Source organism: Cavia porcellus, unplaced genomic scaffold (assembly GCF_034190915.1).
Source record: "Cavia porcellus strain 051 isolate PalLab524CR breed Dunkin Hartley unplaced genomic scaffold, mCavPor4.1 scaffold_19, whole genome shotgun sequence".
Classification (NCBI taxonomy): domain Eukaryota; kingdom Metazoa; phylum Chordata; class Mammalia; order Rodentia; family Caviidae; genus Cavia; species Cavia porcellus.
In genome coordinates this window covers 4,284,162-4,304,986 of record NW_026947502.1, presented here as the reverse complement: position 1 = coordinate 4,304,986, position 20,825 = coordinate 4,284,162, and the positions used below count along the sequence as shown (strand labels likewise).

Here is a 20,825-nt window from a genome sequence, read left to right as displayed (position 1 = left end):
TTGACTCTCTAGATCTTTCCAGAGGACTGAGGTTGCCAAATATATGGGAGATGGCATTCATTCCTAAAGCCTTTGCCACCCACCCACTTCTCAAGTTATTTGACTGGTACAAGAAAACCCATCATGACTCTGAAAGGGGTTGACTTTTTCAGGGGCACCTTGACCACCTTTCTAGCCTTTTCTGAACAGATAGGGAAGGCCTCAGTCCAGCCATAAAGTTAACAGTTAGGACCAGTATTTGTTTAAACCCCACCAGGCATGTGGGTAAAGTCTAATTATCAGGCCTCCCCAGCTTACATCCCTCTCCTCCACACAGTTTAACAGAGGAGGTGGTCTGGCTTTTCCAAGGTTACTGTAGGCAGAGCAGGCGAGCTCTGCAGCCCACTGACTGAGGAATGCATAAAAAAGGGATATTTGTATACAATGGTGCGCTACTCACCCAGAAAGGATAAACTGGAGACTTCTATAGGCGATAGATGCAACGTGAGACCCACGCATTAGTGAAACAGGCAAGACACACGCGTACACATCATACTGTTTCAGTGTGAGAAGCTGAAATGCGCATGTATATAAAAATAGTTCAGACTGTCATGCTCCAGATTTGCCTGAGCTCATGAAGAGAAAGGTTTGTGCCGATATTGTTTGGACAATTGAATGCAGATGTCTTGTGCTCTGGGGGAATGATGCCAATGTGCCAGTGTATGTGCCACTATTGCCCTGATTGGCATGTTTTGAAATTTTGTTGTATTTTTATTTTTCTTCTTTTTCTCTTTGAAAGAAAATGGATTTGGGGAGAAAAAGAAAAATTGAAAAAAAAAAAAAAAAAGATGTCCCAAGCATTGGACTTTCTGGAAGGGTATCTGAGCCTTTCCTTTAAAAATTTATAACTCTTCTTACCTAGAAAATCTTAGATTTGGATAATATCATGGTTGGGATGCATATTAGACTATTACCTGCACACTGTAGCATAGGCCCTTGCTTAATATGTAGGTCCTCGAAGTCTTTTTCCAGTGCCCAAGCAAACAGAGGAGGGCTATCTCCAAAGTCCTGTGGGAGAACTGTCCAAGTATGCTGTTTTTTTGTTTGTTTGTTTTGTTTTGTTTTGTTTTTTGCAGTACTGGGGATTGAACTCCTGACCTGTTGCTTGCCAGGCAGGTACTTATGCTACTGAGCTAAGTCCCCAGCCCCCTTTCTAAGGTACTGCTAGACTTCTCTTTTGTGTGTATCATTGCAAGGTGTGATCAAAAACACAGTGAAAGCTGCCGCTAGGTGCCTCCAATGGAAAGAGGCTCACAGGAGTGTTACCCGGTGCATTCTCATCCCCCGGCCGTCAGGTCTGGCCCCATGCCACTTCTTGTTCTTCCCCAAAGTCAACATGACCATGAAGGATAAATGTTTTAGATCAGCTCAGGACACTGAGGCAGCCAAGACAGCCAAACTAAAGACAACCAGAGCTGCTTCAGAAAGTGCCAAAATCAAGGACAATATGATGTGTGAGTTTGCAGCGAGGAGGATTAATGACAACGCAGCTTTTACTGTAGTCAATGTTTGAGTTTAAACATTCACCACATCTAATTCTTCTCCACAGCCAGTAAGCTATAGCTCTGCCACTTTTTCTGTGTTTCTTGTCCAGTTCTTTGTTCAGGACCCTAGGACCTGGGAAAGAAGCCCTCTGGGATTCCCACTCGGTGACGGTACAAGCCACGAGGTCTCTGGCAGCCTGTCCGGGGATCTCCACCCTCTGCCTTCTGGCCAGCGTGGATCTGTGTGTGATACCAGCAAGGCTGAGTGAGGTCTGGTTTGGGTGGGGGTCCAGACAGAGCTTTGCACTGTGGCAGAGAGGCATAGGCAGGCACAGAAGGGCACAGGAGCACAGAGACCCCTTTAATACTCTCCAAACTCTCTTCAGGCTCCCCTCCATTCAGAGGTGCTGAGGGAACAGAATGAGAGAAGCAGACAAGGTGCGGGCAAGCCCTAAACCGAGAAGTTACACAGAGCTGTGGAGAGCAGGTCAGAGGTTGGGCTAGGGTGGCAGGGCGAAAGCTGCCAGCTGGGTCGGAGCGAGGGCAGCGCTGGAGTGCACACAGCTGCGCAGGGGTCCGGAAGTGAAAGGGTGCTCACCAGATGGCACCTTGGAAGGACCCTTGGAGCCCGGAGCCCAGGCATTGGGCCACAGTGCAGGTCACGACGTGCCCCCAGCAGCTCAGCTGGACGCGGCCCGTGAGCCCCTCGGGGCTGGGCTTTGGCTGGGAAGGGGAAGCTGGTGAGAAGCAGCACCCGGGCTCCTCCTGCCCTGGTCTCTGGTTCTCAGGGAGAAGGCAGGGAGTAATAAAGCGTGCCTTCACTGACTGGACCAGGGGGAAGGAGTGTTTTCCTTTGAACTTCCTCCGAAGGTCAAGGAAATCTGGAGGAGGCCGGGGGAGTCCTTGATTCTGAACTTACAGATCTGCTGGGCTGGAGCAGGGCTGTGGGCAGAGACCAGCAGGGCTGCTGACCTCGTGGGACTCTGTGAGCAGGGGCCAGGAATTTAGACTTTGAGCTGAGAGCAAAGAGGGGCCACGAAGCTTTCATAGCCAGCAGCGACACTGCTCTGCTTTTAAAAAAAAAAATCACCCTTTGCCGTTATATAGAAAAAATATGGACAGCAAGAGGCAGAGGGGCCAGGAAGGAACTGTCACGGTGTCCGGGCAGGAGGCGGAGAGGAGCCTGCGGGAGCTGGGGCTGCAGAGGCCGAGGGAGGGGCCGGTTGGGAGCTGGTGATGAACCCAGTCATGCCTGCAGACTGCTCGGCCGGCCTCCACCTTTGCCCCTTACTGTGTCTGTTCCATACAGCAGCCGGAGTAGTTCTGGCTAAGACAGAAGTCCAGGTCACGCCACTCCTCTGGCTTTCCATCGCAGAGGAGAAGCCAAAGTCCGTGCCAAGGCTCACAGGGTGAGCAGAGCTGTCCTTCCCTTCCCGCATCCCCCCACTTTACTGTTGCTACCTCTCACCCCGCGGCAGCCGCCGGTTCTTAAGATGCAGTGCCCCTAGATAGCCACAAGGGTGCGCTCTCTCTATCTCGGTCTTCGTGTTTGATGAAGCAATTCCTTGAACTCTATTATAATATTCTCTTTATTTCCTTGGCAGCATTGCTTATATTGGAAAATTTTATTTCATTGAATGAAAGAGCTGAGGTTGAGGATGCAGGAGGGAGAGCTGCCTTCAAGGACTTACTTCCCCGTGAGGCCCTTATGCAGGATGCTTGCAGAGACCTGGAGGGGAAGGCATGGGGGAAGGTGGGGGCAGGCAAAGTAAGTGTACGTGTATGCACACGGATGGGTGTGTGAGTGGAGCTGGACCCACGGCTCCTGCACCTGCCAGGGTCTGGCCTGGGGTCTTGGCAGGCCAGAGGAAGCTTCCACTTAGGCTCTGACCAAGAGGTGAAAGATTGTGCCAGAGGCATGGACAGGAATGGAAGGAGCGGGGCAAAGGTGCTGCGGATGAGAACACCTGACTGTGAGGCTGGGCTGGGGGACTGCGCTAGGGTGGGGACAGTTATCTGGGCCTTGAAGAGTGAATAGGGGTTTGCCGGATGAAGAAGGGCTTTTGATCTGACAGTCGGTCTCGGCGTCCATGTGGGGTGAGCAGGGGAGAGATTAATGCCCAAGTGTCTGATTCCAAGACCTGAGAGGTTAGGATCTACAAGTGACAGTAAGTTTGGGGACAACAATGAGCATTGGTTCTCGGCCAAGTGGGCTGCAGGCGCTGAGATGGGGATCCTGGATCTGGCTACCCTTCCTGCAGAGGGACTCTGGTGTCCCTTGTCTCGACTGGGGCCCTGGGCCTCAGAAACCTTGTTCTGCAGAGACCATGTCCTACAGGGACCCCCTAAGGCTTTTCTTGGGCACAGTTAGGGTCCTGCATGGAAAAGGTGGGTGGGACACTGGGTAGAGACTGGGCCTGGAAGCCGGCAGTGGACGCAGCAGGCTGGCACCTCCTGGCCTCCACCCACCTCCCCACCTCCACTGATGCTCTGGAGGCCACAGCCCTGCAGGTGCGGCTCAGTCTGGGTGGTGAGGCCTCGTGGGAGGGAGGGGCAGCTCCTGGGATTTTCCCACTCATCCCTGGGCCTAAGGGTTTCCGAAGCTGCTAGTTATATGCTTTGTTCAGGTCTAGACTCCTGGTCTTTTGGAGAGGCACAGTGGGGAGAGAAAGGCAGGCTCTTTCACCGTCTCCCCTGTTCAGGGGTGGCCGTAGGGAGTGTGAATCTTAGTGTGGGGGGGGGCAGCACCAGAGCCCAGCTGATCACCAAAGAAGAGGGAGGAGACACGGACAAGGGAGGACAGGGCCATCCACAGGACAAAGGACTCTAGCCCACTCCCTTGGCCCCACTCCTCTGTCCACCGCCCTGAGGAGGCTCCCTCAGGAACATGGGGGATGGTGGAAAGAGCCTTTGGAAGGACTTCCTAGGCCGAATCCATCAGAAGGAAATGGAGGTAAAAAGTTCCAACAACACAGACGCTGAATAAATGCAGAGTAAGTGCAGGTGACAGATTCTCGCCAGCTCCTCTCTGATTCAGGGAAACCCCGTCACGGTTCAGAGAGGTTTGTTTTTTCAGAGCCTGGCATACAAAGTCTAAACTAATTACCGGAAAAGCACAAGAATAACCCTGACATACTTCTAAACAACAAACAAGGAGAGATTAGCTACTAAACTGTGACCTGGTAGCAGTGAAACACGGTGATGTGGTCATCAGAACAGCCATGTAGGTGGGATGCACAAAAGCCTTTTACAAGACTATGAAAAGTCCCTACCAATCACTAATAGAAGTTAAACACACCTTGGAAAAATGAGAGAAAGGCTTAGGGTAATGAACGCAGGAACTGATCTTAAGAGAGGGAGAAGCACTTGCTTTCAGTTACCCCAGCTGTGGGCCCCTCGCAAGCACACACTGATTGTTTGCAGAATGACTGAAAGCTCATCACTAGTAATCAGAGAAATGAAAAACGAAAACAACCACATGCCATGTTTCACTTACCAGATGTATAAAAACCGAAAAGGTCAGGATATGGGCAAGAGCTAGAGGAGACAGGTACCGGTGCCTGCTGATAGTGAGAGACTGTGAGCTGGTAATAGACTCTTGTGGTTTGTGACAGCACAAAATTGAAAATAGAACCAAGGTACTCTCAGCTCACTACATCAATGGGGCCCCAGGGCGAGCAAACCAGAGAGCTGGTCCACCGGGCCTAGGATCCAGGGCGCAGCTACCAGCCAGTGGCAACCCTGATACTATTTATGTGCATGCCTTTTTAAAAAATGAGCCTTTGGGCGCTGGGGATTTAGCTCAGCGGCATAAGCGCCTGCCTTGCAAGCAGGCAGTCGTGAGTTCGATCCCTGGTACGGATAAAAAGGAAAAAGCAAAAGAAAAATGAGCCTTTGTATCAGCACGTGCGGAGAGGGACGCAAGGCCCAGACAGACCCGTGGTGTGGGAACAATGAGGTCTCCCTGAGGAATGAGGGAGGCGCAATTTTCCTTCCACTCTGGAATTAAAGCAGAGCATCTCTGGAGAAACCAGGAGGCCAGGCACTACTCTAACCCAGCCTTCTCTCAAGCTGGAAAAGCAAGGCCGCCCTCTACTGGTAGGAGAGAGAAAATACAAAGAAAAAGGGGATCCAGAGATAGAAGCGGGTGCCGCAGCTGCAGCAGGGCCAGCTGGGTGACAGGGCTCAGCCCCGGGGTCTGCAGGCTGCTGAGGTCACCCCTGCTCATGGCGCTGAAGGAGCCCGCAGGCCCTTTGCCGTCCACGCTCAGCTAGGCAGGGTCTCACCGTGCAGGGCTCCTGTCGCCTCCACCTCTCACTTATCTGTCCTTGAGGGCAGCCTGGTGCCTGTCTTGTGTCCCACTGCGCCCATGCTCAGGGCATCCCTGGCATCTAAGCCGACCTCACGGCACAGGGGCGCGGAGGCCTGCACTGCGCAGAGGCTGAACAAAGGCACTTTATTAGAGGCGCGGGGACATATTTACATGGGCACAAGGGGGCGTCAGATGAAGCAGGGTGGGGGGCAGGAGGGCTCAGACCAGTTCCACCTTGGCGTTGGGGTAGACGGCCACCACGTCGTAGCCCTCGGGCGGCTTGACGCGCTCCTTGGCGTGGCTCTCGCAGTACAGCCGCTCGTCCAGGAAGAAGTAGCCGCGCTGCTTGAGGTTCAGGCCGCAGTCGCTGCACATGAAGCACTCGGGATGGTAGAGCTTGTCCCGAGCCTTGACGATCGTGCCCCTGGGGGGGAAGGGTCGGGGGAGGATGGGACAGGACAGAGTCAGATGACCCCTCGGATCCTCGGGCGCACCCCCGTCGAGGCCCTGGGTCACGGGTGGGGCACTCACACGATGCCATGGCCGCAGCGTGTGCACTCGGGCAGTCCCTGCAGGCCGCTCAGCGGAGCGCCCAGCTTGCTGGCTGTGGGCTTGAGGTTCCGAGGGCCGCCAGGCCCTGGCCGCTCCCCTAAAACCGGAAGCACGGGTGGGGTGAGCCCCGGACAGGAGGCCAGACCTCCATTTCTGCAGGGCGTTGTTTCTGCCCCCCCCCCCCAAGACTACAGGGAGGGTTTGGCCAGTAAGGCGGGGCCACGAGAGGAGCGGAGGGCTGGCCGGCGCCTGGGGGTCAGAGGGGCACCTCGGGGTGCAGGGTGCAGGGACGCGGGCAGGACATGGAGTTGGGAGTCTTACCGCCCTCGCCGGCCTCCAGCATGCCCTGCAAATAGCGGAAGGAGCCTGACTGCTTGGGCTCCACAGCCGTGGGCTCTCCGGGCTCCCTAAGCATCCTGTACACCTCCGAGCCCAGGTCCACTCTGCAGTCCCGGCTGCGTGAGAGGCCTCTGGCTGGATCAGCGCTGGGCAAGAAAACGACATGGGGGAGAGACAGGTTGCCATTCCAGCCTCCGCTCTGCCAACTTGGCAGTTTGGTGGGGCTTTGGGAGTCAGAATGCAAAGCAGTTCCTATAAGGCTCAAGTGTCAGGGGTCAGCAAGGGACCCCGAGAGACCACAGGGAGGAGGAGCTAGGGTGGGATCCAAGTGTGGCTTCAGAGCCCAGGACTGTGTACTACCTGGGAGGCGGAGACACGTGCAGGGCGCTCATCTGGGCCGGCAGGGTGGCCTCATTGCTGCTGCCATTCTGAGGGACGGGAAGACGCGGTGACTGCCCATACGGAGACCCCAGGCTTGGTCGAATGTCTTCTGGCGCCATCCCGGCGGCTGAGGCCCGCCTGCTGCTCACTGGGCTGCCATCCTGTGAGAGTGAGGCCTGAGGCACTGGCCATGTTCGCCCCTCCTCCACCCGGCTGTGCCAGGCCCTGATGGATGCCAACTGGCTGTCTCTGCTTAGGGGGGTCTTGTCCATCCCTTCGGAGCCCAGAATTGTGCTACTACAGCTTGCAGGCACACGAGGACACCCACACCATTGTGAACAGGGACATGCACGCACACACACACACATGTTTAAAGACATACACACACCATCAGGCCAAAACACACAGTAGCCAGTCTACCTACATACATTTAACTGTACCTGCGTGGCTCCACACTGGCCCCATTGGAGAAGGCCATGGTGGTTCCTATGGCTGAATCTGGGCTGGCAGCCAGAGCAGCCTCATTTTAGGGCCAGGCTCAAGTTCAGGTCATGGGGTAGGTCCCAGCCCCAACCTGGGAGGCGACTCATGAACCTCTGCCGTGTGGAGAGGAATCCTGGGTGGGAGGGAAAGGGTGCCTAGCCCAGCGGGAAAGAGCTGGACCTGGCCTCAGGCAGCTTCCAGCACTGGGCGCAGGGGAGCCTGTGTCTTGCTTGCTCCAGGGTCACAGTGTAGGGAATGCATGAGCCATTGGTTGAATGGGAATCCTCTCATTTCCCCCACCCAGCAGACCAAGGGGAGGGTCTTGCTGCCTAGGATAGCCCCCATCAAGGCGGCAGTAGTGGCGGGGGCAGCAGCAGCAACAAAACCATTCCAGTCAGACCCAGAGAAGTTCTGAGAAACCTGAGCGCTCTCACACATGTCCGCTGGGCAAGCAGGCAGGCGAGGTTGGCCTCTAATGGGGGCCAGATGGGCTGTGGTTGGTGGGGGTGGGGCTCAGCCTCCAGAAGGAGGCTTTAGGGGGAGGGGAAGGGGCGTCAGGGATGTTGAGGAGTCAGAGGCTGGAAGGACTGAGGCCCTCCAAACCCCTGCTGGTAGCGTGAGGGAGTCAACACAGGGTCATCAGTGCCACTGCCCCTCCCCTGGCCACCCATGCAGCAGCCTGTCTGTAGGTCTGAACTCAGTGGTGGCCTCAGTGCTGTGAGTTCCTGATCTACCCCTTGTGAACTTGGGGAGTCACTGCACCTCTCTGAACCCCAGTTTCACCATCTGTGAGCTGGGAATGTGACAGGCTCCTAGCTCCTCAGCTGAAGGACCCTCCCTGGAATTCCTGCACCTCCCTTCTCCAGTGACCCCCACTGCGTCCCAGCTCTGAGTACCTGCTGCAGATTTGCTTGTGGAAGCCACAGTGGGCTTCTCAGCTCCCCTGTGACTAATTCAGATCCAGACCCTCGACTTAAACGGTGATGAATGCTGCATCCAGCTGAACAGGTGGCACCTCCTGGGGTTAAGTGCCAGCTCTCTGCTGCGCAGCAGAGGACAGGCTGGGTGCACAGGCCCACGGACTGCCTCCTACAACTTGCTCCTGGCCCTTCATATGTCTCAGCCCTCCAAGAAACCTCTTCCTATCACTGCCCTTCTGCTGCCCTGCAGGCCAAGTACCTTCTGTGTTCTCACTCGCAGTTCTGCAGGGGTTCCCTGGGGGGCCTGAAGCCCTAGCTGGTCCGTTGGATCACCCTGGGGGATCCATTCCCAGGTACCCTGCACTGGCCCTAGGCTAACAGTGGTTTTCTCCTCCTCTGATGGCTCCAGCTTGCCCCACCCCCACAGGCAGAGAGTGGGAACAGCAAGGGGACAAAGAGCCCTGTGTCTCCCAGGGCAGTCGGTCGCAGCCCAGCAGCCCTGTACGGTGGGCCAGGGATGTTTTTGTGGCTACCTATGGAGCCCATCATCTTTTAAGCACAAAAAGGGGGCCCTGGGTTGCCCTGTCGATTATGGAAAATCCATCCCTCTCGCCCGGGTAGCTAGCAGCCTGGTCTTCAGAGTGGATGATGAAGAAAGCCCTGGGGGGAGGGGAGAGCCACCGGCTGTGAGCCTCAGGGAGGAGTGAACTCAACCAAGCTTCAGATCCCAGAGCTGTCTTCTGTCAGTCACGGATCTGCCGCCTTTGAGGGAAATGGCAGTGCACAGGCATGCAGGTCTGTTTTCCCTGCCCGCATCTGCCTGCCCCTTATCAGACCTGGTTACCTGTGCATGCCAAACCTGACGCCCCTGCCCCAGCCTTCAGGGCCTTGGGTGTACAAGGCCACCAGAGAAAGCATCAGAGGCAAAAAAGTGGATGTGAATCCCTGCAAAAACAGATGAGATGCTGGACAGAGAAACGCTAGAGCCTCGCTAACCTCCTCCCTCGCCACTACCCCGCCCCCATCCCAGGCCTTTCTGTTTTCTGAACCTGGGGTACACAGTGTCACCTCTGGGCCTTTGTGTGCACAGCCCTCCACCTGCCGGTTCTTCCTAGGAAAAAATATCCCTCCTTCAGGAAGCCCCCGGCTGAGGCCCGCACCTCCTCTGGGCTGCTCTGACCCTGGCTGAGCAGTGTGCCCACTCTGGCTCCCCTGGCCAGTCTCCAAGTGTCTGACCTTCACCACCTGCACCAGAATGGCTCTCTGCAGTGGCGAACACGTGGCCTGGGGACGTGCATGAGGCCAGACAAGGACTGGGGTAGTTGGTGAGGGAGGGCGAGGGCAGATCCCTTCTTGGGTTTGTTGAGGCCTCCTCCCCCTGTCCTGGTCTCTTTCCTTCCATACAGACAGTGGACAAGAGGGGGCTGGGGATATAGCTCAGTGGCGCAATGCTTGCCCAGCAAGCTCGAGGTCCTGAGTTTGATTCCCGGGAAAAGGGTGGACAAGGGCAGGCCCAGGATGCTGTGCTCCCTCCCACATGCTGGGTCCATGTCTCCACCTTGCCCACACTCGGAACTGGGTCTAGATACCACACTCCTGGCAACGTGGCTAAGCCCTCACACCCAGGGTGGAGGTCCTAGGGCACCGCACCCCGCCACTTCCCTTGAGGACACAGCCATCGCCTGGACTTCCACTGTACACAACAAGGTGATTAAGCGGACGGAAGTTCGGCCTGCGATCTGCTGGCTGCAGTCCCAGGAGAGAACTTCATCCTCAGGACACCCAGGGCTGGCATGAGCCTGAGCTGTGTCCCACGGGCTGAGATCACTGGCCACCACTCGTTCAGCCCTCTGCCACACTGCTTTTTCCTAATGTGGCACTGCTGGGTATCAGGATGAACTCCAGCAGGGCTCAAGAGCTGTGGAACGTGGGTGGGCAGGCGCACGGCCCAGAGAACCTTCTGTTTCAGTCTCTGTCCTGAGTATGCAAGAGCCACAGTGAAGGCGGCCAGGAGAGGTGTGCCTGTGGACCGCGCCTGGCTCCTCTGCAGGGGGCGGCGCTGAGCTAGGCCAGGCCAGGCCAGGCCAGGCAGTGTCTGCACCCACCTGGGCCTCAGGGTCTATGTGAATCCTGTGTGCCTGGACCTTGTCGTCAGCAGCACCGGGCCAGCTCCTGCTCTCAGGCCTGCGGCAAGAATTCCAAGGGTCATACATACTGGCCCAGCATGCTCAGCACACCTCCGAGCCAGGACCAGGAGCTCTGATCCGGGTCACACAGGATCGGCTTGTGTTCCCTGTACCCCAGATACCCCTGTACCCCAGTGGTGTCTATGGTGGTGAAGAGCTACAGGTCTAGATCTGCCGCCCTCCTGGCATGAGGCTGTGCGTCCCCTCCCCACTCCCCGCCCAAATGCCCATCCCTGTCTCATCTGGTTCCTGAACAGAGGTGGTTGCAGGGGCCCTACAACTTCCCCACTCCTCCACCCTATCTGTGGCCTGCAGAGGTTCAGTTCAAAGGGGCCCCACTCAGGAGGGTGCAAGGCTGCACGGGTGGGTCAGCCAGGAGCTCATCCGGGACCCTTGGCTGTCCTGGCCTCTGACCAGGCTAGGGGTCGGCTCTTGGGGAGGTGAAATGGAGGTTCCGAAGGGCGTGCCTTCCCTCTCGCTGCTGTCCCACACAGCCAGCAGAGTCATCACTGAGGTCTGCCTAGCCCAAATGGGAAACAGGCCATTAGGAAATTCCTGCATCGCCATAGAAACCAAAAGCCAAACACTACTCAGGAGGGAGAAAAACATCGTAAACCTGCCATAAGCAGGGCGGCAGGCCTAGCGGCTGTGAGCTGGGGCCCAGCCCTGCCACTCGGTAGCTCCTAGCTCTGAGAGAAGGGAGGCCAGGAGGACATGCAGACCCTGGACTGCAGGTGGTATGAAATGAATCCAGCAAGAATAAAGGAAAGAAGGACCCCTAAACAAGGGGTCTCCTGGGGCTTCTAGGGGCCTCATGGCTTGATCCTGTTTATTAACTGAGAGATTTAATAATCCCTTTATAGCTGTAGTCCACAGATTCTCTGCCCAATCCCTGGACCCTCACAGACTGCCTCTCTACCCTACAGCCTTTGAGAGTCCTTGGCATAAAGGTCTGCTGGCCCCTTCCCCATACAGCACCTTCACTGTGCAGCTAAGTGACTGCCCTAACTTACAGCCCTAACGATATGTTCCCCTTCAACACTCTGCCAGGGCACACTGGGACATCCCACCTGGCTATCCAGCCTAATTCTTTCTGGGAGTTCTGCCAAGGAGAGTAGTCCAAGCCTGAGGTCTAAGAGGCAGAGGGCACCAAGTGCCCAGAGCCATGAGAGTGGCCCAAGGCATCAATCAGAATGATGGAGTTAGTTTTAACTCCATCACAAATGTTCAGGCCAGGCAGGTGGCTCCATCTGCCCATCTTCAGATGAAGTGAGAACCAAAAGTTGGGCTATGCCAGAGCACCTTGGATCACAATGCCTCCGTGGCAGAGTTGGGGTTGATGCTAGGAAGGTCCTGGACCTCCAGAATGTGCCCATGAAGCCTGGGTTAGCATAGAGCACGGCTGCCTGGCCTTGGGAAGGGAAGCTAGGTCTCTATGGTGCATTTCATTCCATGGGCAAGTCCGTGAGGGATCAGAGCACTCTGCACACAGAGGCGGGCATCAAGGCTAGCCTGGCACCTTTTTTCCTGCTAGCAAGCTTGCCAGGCTGATCCTCAGGGAAGCCCATGTAGCAGGTGGAAAGGTTGGGGGTCCTGGAATAGCAGGTGAACAGGGTCAGGGGCACTAGAGGGGAGATGGTGTCCAGAGAGAGGCATGTTAGGCCAGAGTGCCTGTGTGCGCAGGGGTGAAGGGCAGGACTTGTGTTTTCACTCTGAGCAGGCTCAGAACCTCATCATCACTCAGTGCCCAGATCACCAAACAGCTCCTTGACCAGGAAGGTCAGGCTCAGGGCACACAGCTCTGCCACGGCTCTTGAGGGCACAGCCAGCCTGGAGCCGAGCTGCGTGACTGTGGAGAATGGATGTGCTCCCTACTCCGTGGCCAGACAGCAACTGGAGATGGTAAAACCCAGAGTGGAACAGGTCAGTGAACCCCTGGCTCCATCTGCGCCTGGTGTGGAACAAGTGACCAGGAAAGGAAGGAAGGAACAGGGACCTCCACCCGGCCACCCTCCTGTGACATCGTTCTGTCTAGGAATCTCCTGACTCAGGCCCCTCGGGTGCCTCCCCCAGCTCGGCTACCACCAGGGCTACCCTTGTTCAGCTCAAGTCAGAGCCGGAGGTGAGTCAGGGCCCAGGAACCCAGCCAAGGCGGGAGGCCTTGGAGGCTGTTTGTGGGCAAAGCAACACTGACACTTCCCCCAATCCGCCGTCCCTCAGTCTGGCCCCGCGTGAGGCACGTGACCTTGTTTTATGGGAAAGGAAATCCAGGCTCATGGAGGTCATCTGGGTACCCCAGACCTGGATGCGGGCTAACTCTGCTGAGCTCCTAGGCTAGGGCGTCCTTGCTATGTGCCACGTAGAGTGTGAAAGGTCCTGGACTTGCAGCTGGGCCTCTTCTGTGCCAAGCACACAGCCAGGGATCCTGACCCCCTGCCTGGACCTAGTCTTGGGCCGGGACAACAGGTCTGCCTCATAAACCTTCTCACCGAGTTTAAAGGCTCCAAGCCAATGCCTCACCTCCCACCCCGCCAGCACTAAGGCATGGTTAGCTGTGTTGTGGTTTGGAGAGGTTTTGCCCACACAGTTCCACAGAGGGTCGTGGAAAGTCCCTGTTAACAGGGAACGTGGCGGAGCTGAGCAGCTGGATGACTCCTCCGGGACCAGCCAGGGCAGAGGTGTGGGGATCCCACTCAGCTGGGCTTAGTCCAGCAGCCTTCCAGGCTGAGTAAAGACCTAGGACTGGGCAAGGCATCCTAGCTTGGGACCCCCACCCTCTCCTTCTCAATGAGCTGCACAGCATTACACAATTCACCGCAGGGAGAGTTTCCAAATCCACATTCAACCGGCACAGAGGCACGGGCCACAGTGGGGGCAGCTGCCATAGGGCAGCTGCCATGTGGGGTGGGCAGTGGTGGCTGGCAGCATGGCAGAGGAGCTGGAGCCTTGAGCAGTAAGAGAGACCAGAGGTCAATTCTGCCCCCTGCCTCACTGTGTGGCTTTGTGCGTTGTCCAACCTTTCTGGTTGGTTATCCGTAAAGCAGGGCCTCTAATAGCTTTAAATCTTTTAGTTGGTTTGAAGATAAATGCCCTGAGATGATCATTAATGTGGTGGTCACTTGTGGGTAGGAGAAGGGACTGAAGTAAAGCCCCACAGGCAACTCAAGGTCTTATTTCTGCTGCCAGCAGCACCTGCTGGAAGTGGCCCCAGCACTTCTAGGCTGGAGTTGAAAGGGACTTCTCCCTTCTGTAAGCTGTTCCAGGTCTAATCGCTGCCCTCCGGGCCCCCAGGAAAGCATAAGCTCTAGGTCTGGACTTGGTCAGGGTGCTCAGGAGCTGGGGCAGACAAGCCCAGTTCACCCAGGACAGTGGTTGCTTCCAACCCCGCCCCCCATCTCCTGCCGGCCACCCTGCCCAGTCTGCCCAAAGCGCACCTGCTCACAGAGAGCGTGAGGTGATCGTGGCAGCCTTTGATGCGGTTCTGCGCCTCCAAGTGTGTCATAAGCTCTGTGCTCTCACCATTGATGGCCTGGATCAGGTCTCCAGGACACAGGGCAGCCAGTGCAGCCTTGCTACCCGCATGGACCTATAGGCAGATGAGACAGATGGTCAGCACAGTGGTCAGGCGACCCTCTGCTCTAAAGCTCCTCCAGCCTTAGCGCCTGCCTGGTGTGGCCTGGCCCTCAGGGGGACCCGTGGATGGGCAGGTCAGGAGGCTGGCTGAGGCCCTCTGGCAATGCTACAGCCTCTGCTTCAAAAACACCCAACTCCAAGTCAGGTGTGGGATGCACTCTGTTCACAAGCTCAAGCTCAGCATGGGCAACTTAGCAAGACCTTGACTCAAGAATAGTCAAGTGTAGCTCAGTGTGCAGGCCCTGGGTTCAATCCTAGCCCTGGAGGCCCGGTGGAGTGTGAGGGTCTGATAGGGTGCTGTGGGGGACCCGAGGCACCAGACAGTGCCCACCTCCCTGTTTTCCGCAAATGCTGATCCTTCCACCTGGCACGCCGCCTCTTCTGACTCCTGCTGCTATCCTGTGCCTCCTCTTCCAGGTCTCAGCACCGAGGCCACCGCCTCCGAGCTGCCCCAGTGCCCCATCCCCATCTCTGCCTTCTGCACTATTACTTCATTATGTTAACATGGGGGAGTCCGCTGACCAGTTCCCCGGACAAGTCCAAGGCCATCTAATTCCAGCTGCCAGCCTGCACTCAGTCACAACCCTACTACCTTTGCAGGGTACTTGGTGTCACTGCTGAATCCAATAGGGTTTGGGTTTGGAGACTCCTGTGATGCCAGTCTTCTGACAAAGGCTACGTGCATGCACGTGTGTGTGGAAGGTGGGTGGGGGGGCGGGGACTCGGTCAGGAACTGACAGTGACCGAGATCCTACTGTGGGAGTGGGCGCTCCTGGAGGTCTGGCCAGGCTCAGCTCGGCGGTTCACAGCAACAAGGGGGCAAAGCAGCAGTGCTGGCAGCTCCTTGCCCAGAGCCTGCTGCGGGCCCTGCCCCTGCTGCCTCCCGCAAGGAATGCTCTTCTTCGGAACCATGATGTCCCCAGCCCACCGGTAACGGTCACTGGCAGAACCCAGGTATCTGCACAAGCTTGTCCTGTGGCAAGTGGCCACTGGCACCATCACTCTTCCTCTCCAGGGCCTGCTCTCTGGGTTTCCTGCCTTTCATGGACACCTGGACACGGCACTGTGGCCATAACTAGCTCACAGTGATCCCAGTCACCAGGTAAGGACAGGCTGTGCTCACTCAGATGAGGAGGAGGGGCTCAGGGCTTAAGGAGCTTGCCTTGCTCCCCCACTAAAGAGGAGTCTCCTTCCTCAGGGGGCAGCTAGCTGTGAGATGACTCAGCCCACACAAGGGGTGCATTCAGGTCCCTGTGGGCGGAGGAAGTTCTTGAAAGCAGGGGTGGCTGGGAGGCTGCCAGCTCCCTTATGCTAGGGGCATTCTGGTCAGAAAGGGCACAAGGCCAGGAAACCATGACTACCCACGCTGCCTTGACATGCTTTGACTCATTAATTTGCGAGGCAAACCCATCTCCTAGATGAGAAAACTGAGGTCTGCAGAAGTACAGAAGTACAATTTATACAGTAAATGATTGAGTCAGGATTCTAATCCAGGCCAACCAATTCCAACTCCAAACTTACATTCTGAACTACTGTGCTTCTGTGCAAAATGGGAGCCACGGGAGATAGTGCCCCAAAGGAGACCAGCTCTGCAGGGCTCCACACACCCAGATTGGAGCCAATATTTCCCTGGGTAGCTGGGAACTACGGAGGGTTCCAAGCAGGAAGTCACAGGACGTATCCCTCTAACCACTGAAGCGAGGCACAAACACAGGGGAAGCAGAGGGGCATGGTGAGGCCGGGGCAGTGCGGGCCTGAATTTGGCCCCTCACCTGGAGCTGAGGGCCCTGCCCACCCAGTCCTGCTGTGGTGGTAGACAGGGAGGGAGCCACAGAGGATGCTGCAGTCCCAGCAAGCTCCGATGGGCCCAGATTCCTGTTCTCACCGTGCTTCTCTGAATGTGATACCCCGAGTTCTCTGCGCCTTGGTGCTCCCATCTGCAGTGTGAGGTTGCAGCGAGGCTGTCTAAGGCTGCTGTGTGGACCAGCTGAGACAATTTGAGGGGGGAGGTGTGTGTGACACCTCCACAAGAGGCTGGCTACATAGTGGGGTTCGCAGCAGGGCTGGGGGCTGAGGGGGTGCGGGTACCAATGTGCATTAGGGCAGGGCTGGAGCATTGTGGATGCTTGGGAAAGGCCGGGCGTCAGGGCTTGTCTGAGGGGAAGGGCTTGTCTGGGGATCTTGGGGACCACGGAGGCTTCCAGGCAGCATCTTGAGGCTGTTTTTTCCTGCTGGGTTCTGGCTGGGGGAGGCCCTGGCAGCATGGGCAGAGCCGGATCTCAAGTCCCCTCGCTAAGGACACTCCCACACATCTGAGTCCCTGCAGCCTTGCTCCTCACGTAACAGCTAGGCAAGCTGTGGCCTGCGCCTCCTCAGCCCTGTAAATCCTCCCAGATCCCAACCAAGCCCAGGCTCAGTCACTGTGGCTCCTTGGACCTGAGGGGCTGCCGTGTGACTCTGCGGGACAAAAGTGGGGCTCTTCTCTGAACACCTCGCTACCAGACTGCCTGAATGCCAACCAGGCTCCTGCATCTTCGGCCAAACAAGACCACTGCTGCTCCTGTGACGCCAGAGGCCTTTCCTAGGCGAGCAGTCGGCCGCGTGGGCAACAGATGTCTCAGCTCCCTGCCGCCCGCGGCCGTCAGCCCCTGCCACTGAGCCTGTCAGCGGCCTCACACCCAGAGCGCCTGGCCTGCCTGCCGGCTGGCCTACCACTCCCACCGGCCCTCCCCTGAGGACGCACAGCGTGACCCACACAGGCCGACGCACTGCACACTCGCGCACACACGTGCACACACGCATATGCAGAGCCCTGGCAAGGGTCTCCCGGGGAAGTCGGAGATGAAAGGCTCCGGATGTACTGAAGGCCCACCTCTCCCGGCCCCAGGGATCTCATGGAGAGGACAGATGTGGGAAGCCTCCTAGGACAGCTGGTCCTGCCTGTCACCGGGCCCCCAGGAACAGGATTCCACGATTCCTCACTCCACCCGGTGCCCACCCCCATTCCGGAATTGGAAAGAAGTCTCTGAGACTTAGCCTAGCCCCCAGGGTGGAAAGAGGGATCACGCGCGTGCATGCATGCTAACATGTGTGCACTTTTGCATGCGCATGGTGGGGGGAAGTGGTCCTCAGTTCCTTTGACCTGAGTCCCCAAAAGCCAAAGCAGCCCATGAGGTCAAGAGAGAGCCCTCAGCAGGTCCCAAATCTGTCTTACATTCCTTCTGGACCAGGAGCCACCAAGGGCAGGGCCTGGGTACTTCTGTCCTGTGGACTGGGGGGGTCCCCAAGGGCAGGGATGGTGCTTCTTCTTCTGCCTCTCCAGACAAGAGAACTGCAGGACTCACCCGGGATCCTGTCTCCCCTGGGTACCCTTTGCAAGGAGGCCCGAGTCCCCTCCCTGCTGCTTACCCTCAGCACGCCACCCACCTCCCCGCTCCGCGCCAGTCCCTATGTCTCTCCTTTCCTTCCTCCTTCTCAAACCTGGGCAAGACATGGCCCTGGGAGCCCGGAGGACCTGGCCTGAGGACGTCCTGGTCCCTGGCCCTGGTCATCTTGAAAAGCAGCGGTGGTCTCATCACCTCTGAGTCCTGTCTCCCCCTCGCTTGGAAGCCAAAGCTTCCTCCTGGTCATTTCCCCCTAGGGTGACAGGCCACAGAAGAATGGGGAAGGAGTCCACAGTGGGGAAGTGCAAAGCCTTTTCTCAGATTCGGAGAGGACCTCGCGCCAGCCTGGGGTCACCCAGCTCTGCCATCGGGGACCCCTGAAAGGGCAGGAGACCTCTCTATCACTTTGCCCCAAATCTTCAGGCAGGGCCACGTCTGGAGTCTATCTAGGTCCCTGCAGATCTGTCTAGACCCTCGGCCTGTGCCTCTGGGTCCCTCCCTGGCCCACAGCGACGCCCCCAAAAGGAGGCCAGCGGGGAGGGGGGCCGGCTGAGAACTCGGGGGGAGCAGTGCGGCGGGGCCAGCGGGAAGGGCGTGGGGCGGCGCGGCCCCGCGGGGAGCAGCCTCTCCGCTCGGAGCCTCCGACACGTCGGGGATCGGGGTTCTGGTGACCCGCGAGGACCGGTCTCAGACCCAGGACCGCCCCGTCGCCGTAGGACTCACCCGCGAGATGGTGAGGGGCGCGCTGAAGTCCCGGCCGCCCACCAGGCGGAAGCCCCAGGGCGAGGGGCCGCGCAGGGTCACGGAGTGGGACATCGCGCGCCGAGCCGCAGCCGAGCCAGAGCCGAGCGCCGCGGACGCCGAAGAACCGCCGGGCCGCCGCCTGGCCGCGCGCCCCGCCCCGCGCCCTCCCCCACCCCGCCCCCGGCGCGCCCCGCCCCTCCCCCGGCCCGCCCCGCCCTCCCCTCCCCTCCCCTCCCCTCCCCTCCCGGGCCGCGCCCCTCCCTCCCCTCCCCCACTCCTGTGCCCACGCCAGCCCCCTCCCCTCCCCTCCCCTCCCCTCCCCTCCCCCTCCCCTCCCCTCCCCCTCCCCCTCTGAGCCCGCGCCGCGCCCCTTGCGTGCGATTGGCCCCGCGGCCGCCGACCATCCCGCTGCGGGGTTCACCACGCGCCCCTCGGCCCCCGCAGCGTCCCGCGGGCACCCTTGCCCACGCCTCAGAGACCGGGAGCGGGAAGCCTCGACGGCGGGGATGCTGCGGAGGCCCGGGCCGGGCTCTTTGAAGTCGCTCACGGGGCGGCGGCCTAGTGGGGGTGGGGAGCGTGGGGGGATGGGGCTGCGCCTGGCTGGAAACTGAGCCCCAGCCGGCACACCTGCCCCACTCGTGAGGGTCGGGAGCTTTCTGCACCCAGACGCTCGGAACCCTGGAACCGAGATGTGGGCCAGAGACACAGATGCGGGATGGTAGCACCCAAGCGTGTCTTTTATGGGGGTAGAAACAGGCGCCGGAAACTACGGGGCGAGATCCAGGAGGCTGCCTGGAGGAGGTGACCTCGGACTGGAAGCAGAAGCCGGGTACTTTGTCTTTCCTGCTTTCCTGTCTTATCTCTGCTTTTCCCAGGACTTTCTGCCAGCGCCTTCCAGGCCAGCTCCGGACTGCATGGTCCCTTGGTCTCCGCCTTGGCCAGGGCTTTGTTTCCCAGGCTTCCTGAGAAATGAGAGGTCGTGCAGGTGTCGGGGAGTGGAGGTACGGGCAGCCCTTTGCTAGGGGCCCTCAACCCTGGTCTGTTTTTCTGCACGCCCAACCTGTCTCTTCCAGGAGTGCCTCTGAACAGCCTCTGCAGGTGCCTCAGCATCCGATCCCACACACCTCCGAGACGCCCAGGAGGCCCTTCCCTCGGCCAGTGCTCCTGATGGCCATGTGTGCCCCTGGCCGGGGTCTGGAAAGGCCCCTTCTCTCAGGATGCGCTCAGCAGTGGGGCAGGATAGGCTCCCTTAGTCCTTAACTTCCCTCAGGCTCAGGCAAGAGCACTGCTGGGAGAGGCCTGGCCCAGGGCGGTCCAAGGAGGGCGGGGTGCTGGGGGCCCGACTGCAGGTGCAGCTGTGGGAGGTGAGGTGCTGCTGCCTGCTCAGCTGGGAGCGCCCCGCGAGGGTGTGTGAGGAATGGTGTGTACCAGGTGCTAGGCGCGGTGCACGTGGCACGTGTCCAGGGGCACAGAGCTGCAGCCTCGAGCCTCTCTGGGGAGGTTTTGCTCTGCCCCATGAGGGCTAAGTTGGAAGAGCCCAACTGCAGAGAGAGCTCTGTGCAGTCTGCGGTCCATGGGCCACGGGCTGCCTAGGACTTAGGCCCTGCTAAGGTGTGGACTGGGGTGCTCATCACTTAGCACTGCTATCCCCAGAGTTGAATGTACCCCGTGGCTCATGGTCCGTCAGAGGTCCGCACAGGGGCTCTGGGATCCAAAGCCAGTGTGCAGAACGTTGCTGGGGAGGGGAAGCGATTCCAAGAGGCCATGGAAGTTCCCGCCCAGTGACTCCTCAGACCGCTCGGTCCTCCCAGTGTACACAAACTGCTCCTCCTGGGCATGACTGCTTGGCCTCTCGGCTTCTGTACCCGTGTAACCCACACACCCAAAGGTGGCCCATGCCTCCTTTGAGTAGGAGCTGGTAGTGGGACAAGAAAACAGCTTTCGAAACCTGGTGTGTACGTTTCCCAGGTCACTTGTAGAGTCTTGGCAGCTGGGCAGGATGTCCAGGTCCACACTAATATGAGCGCTTGGTATCGCCACTGTGACAGCGCCCCATAGGGGTTCAAGTTGGGGACAGGGTATCAGAAGAGCTTCAGGCCCCCTGGCCCCTGGCTTCTCCGATAGGAAGCCCCAAATTTCATTTCCACCTCTGATTCCCTTGGCTGGGGGAACTGTGGCTGCTGAGTCACTGAGGTGCTGGGGTAGGGAGTCGTGGAGCAGCCTTGGGGACTGGAGTCCACCTTACCTGAAGGTGAGGACAGGTGGTGGCTGGGTCAGGCCTCACCTCTGCCCTGGTGGCCTTCCTGTGTTTGTCACATGCTCCAGCCCGCGTCTGTGCTGCTGTGTGTACCCAGACAGCCTGTTTTGTG

At 58.3% G+C, this 20,825-nt stretch overlaps 1 protein-coding gene across 2 annotated transcripts; it reads right to left on the bottom strand.

Moving 5' to 3' along the window:
• Positions 1-5,962: 5,962 nt before the first annotated feature.
• On the bottom strand, positions 5,963-18,608 carry Pdlim4 (PDZ and LIM domain 4). 2 transcript variants are annotated; one of them, XM_063230587.1, is made up of 7 exons: positions 18,436-18,604; positions 14,131-14,282; positions 10,616-10,694; positions 7,087-7,268; positions 6,709-6,872; positions 6,367-6,484; positions 5,963-6,259 (listed from the first exon to the last, which is right to left on the bottom strand). In XM_063230587.1, the coding sequence occupies exons 1-7, from the start codon at positions 18,526-18,528 to the stop codon at positions 6,055-6,057; spliced, it is 993 nt and encodes a 330-aa protein (XP_063086657.1). In that variant the 5' UTR covers positions 18,529-18,604; the 3' UTR covers positions 5,963-6,054. The 2 variants fall into 2 exon arrangements, with proteins under 2 accessions (XP_063086657.1, XP_063086658.1); XM_063230588.1 differs by lacking the exon at positions 6,367-6,484 and having other exon boundaries at positions 6,189-6,259; positions 18,436-18,608.
• Positions 18,609-20,825: the final 2,217 nt, after the last annotated feature.

Excerpts from the sequence above, each read along its gene's own strand:
- Pdlim4 (XM_063230587.1), bottom strand. The coding sequence starts at position 18,528 with ATGTCCCACTCCGTGACCCTGCGCGGCCCCTCGCCCTGGGGCTTCCGC. Across the intron at positions 14,283-18,435 it reads CGCCCCTCACCATCTCGCGG|GTCCATGCGGGTAGCAAGGC; the intron begins GTGAGTCCTACG and ends ATCTGCCTATAG. Across the intron at positions 10,695-14,130 it reads CTCACGCTCTCTGTGAGCAG|GCCTGAGAGCAGGAGCTGGC; the intron begins GTGCGCTTTGGG and ends TTCTTGCCGCAG.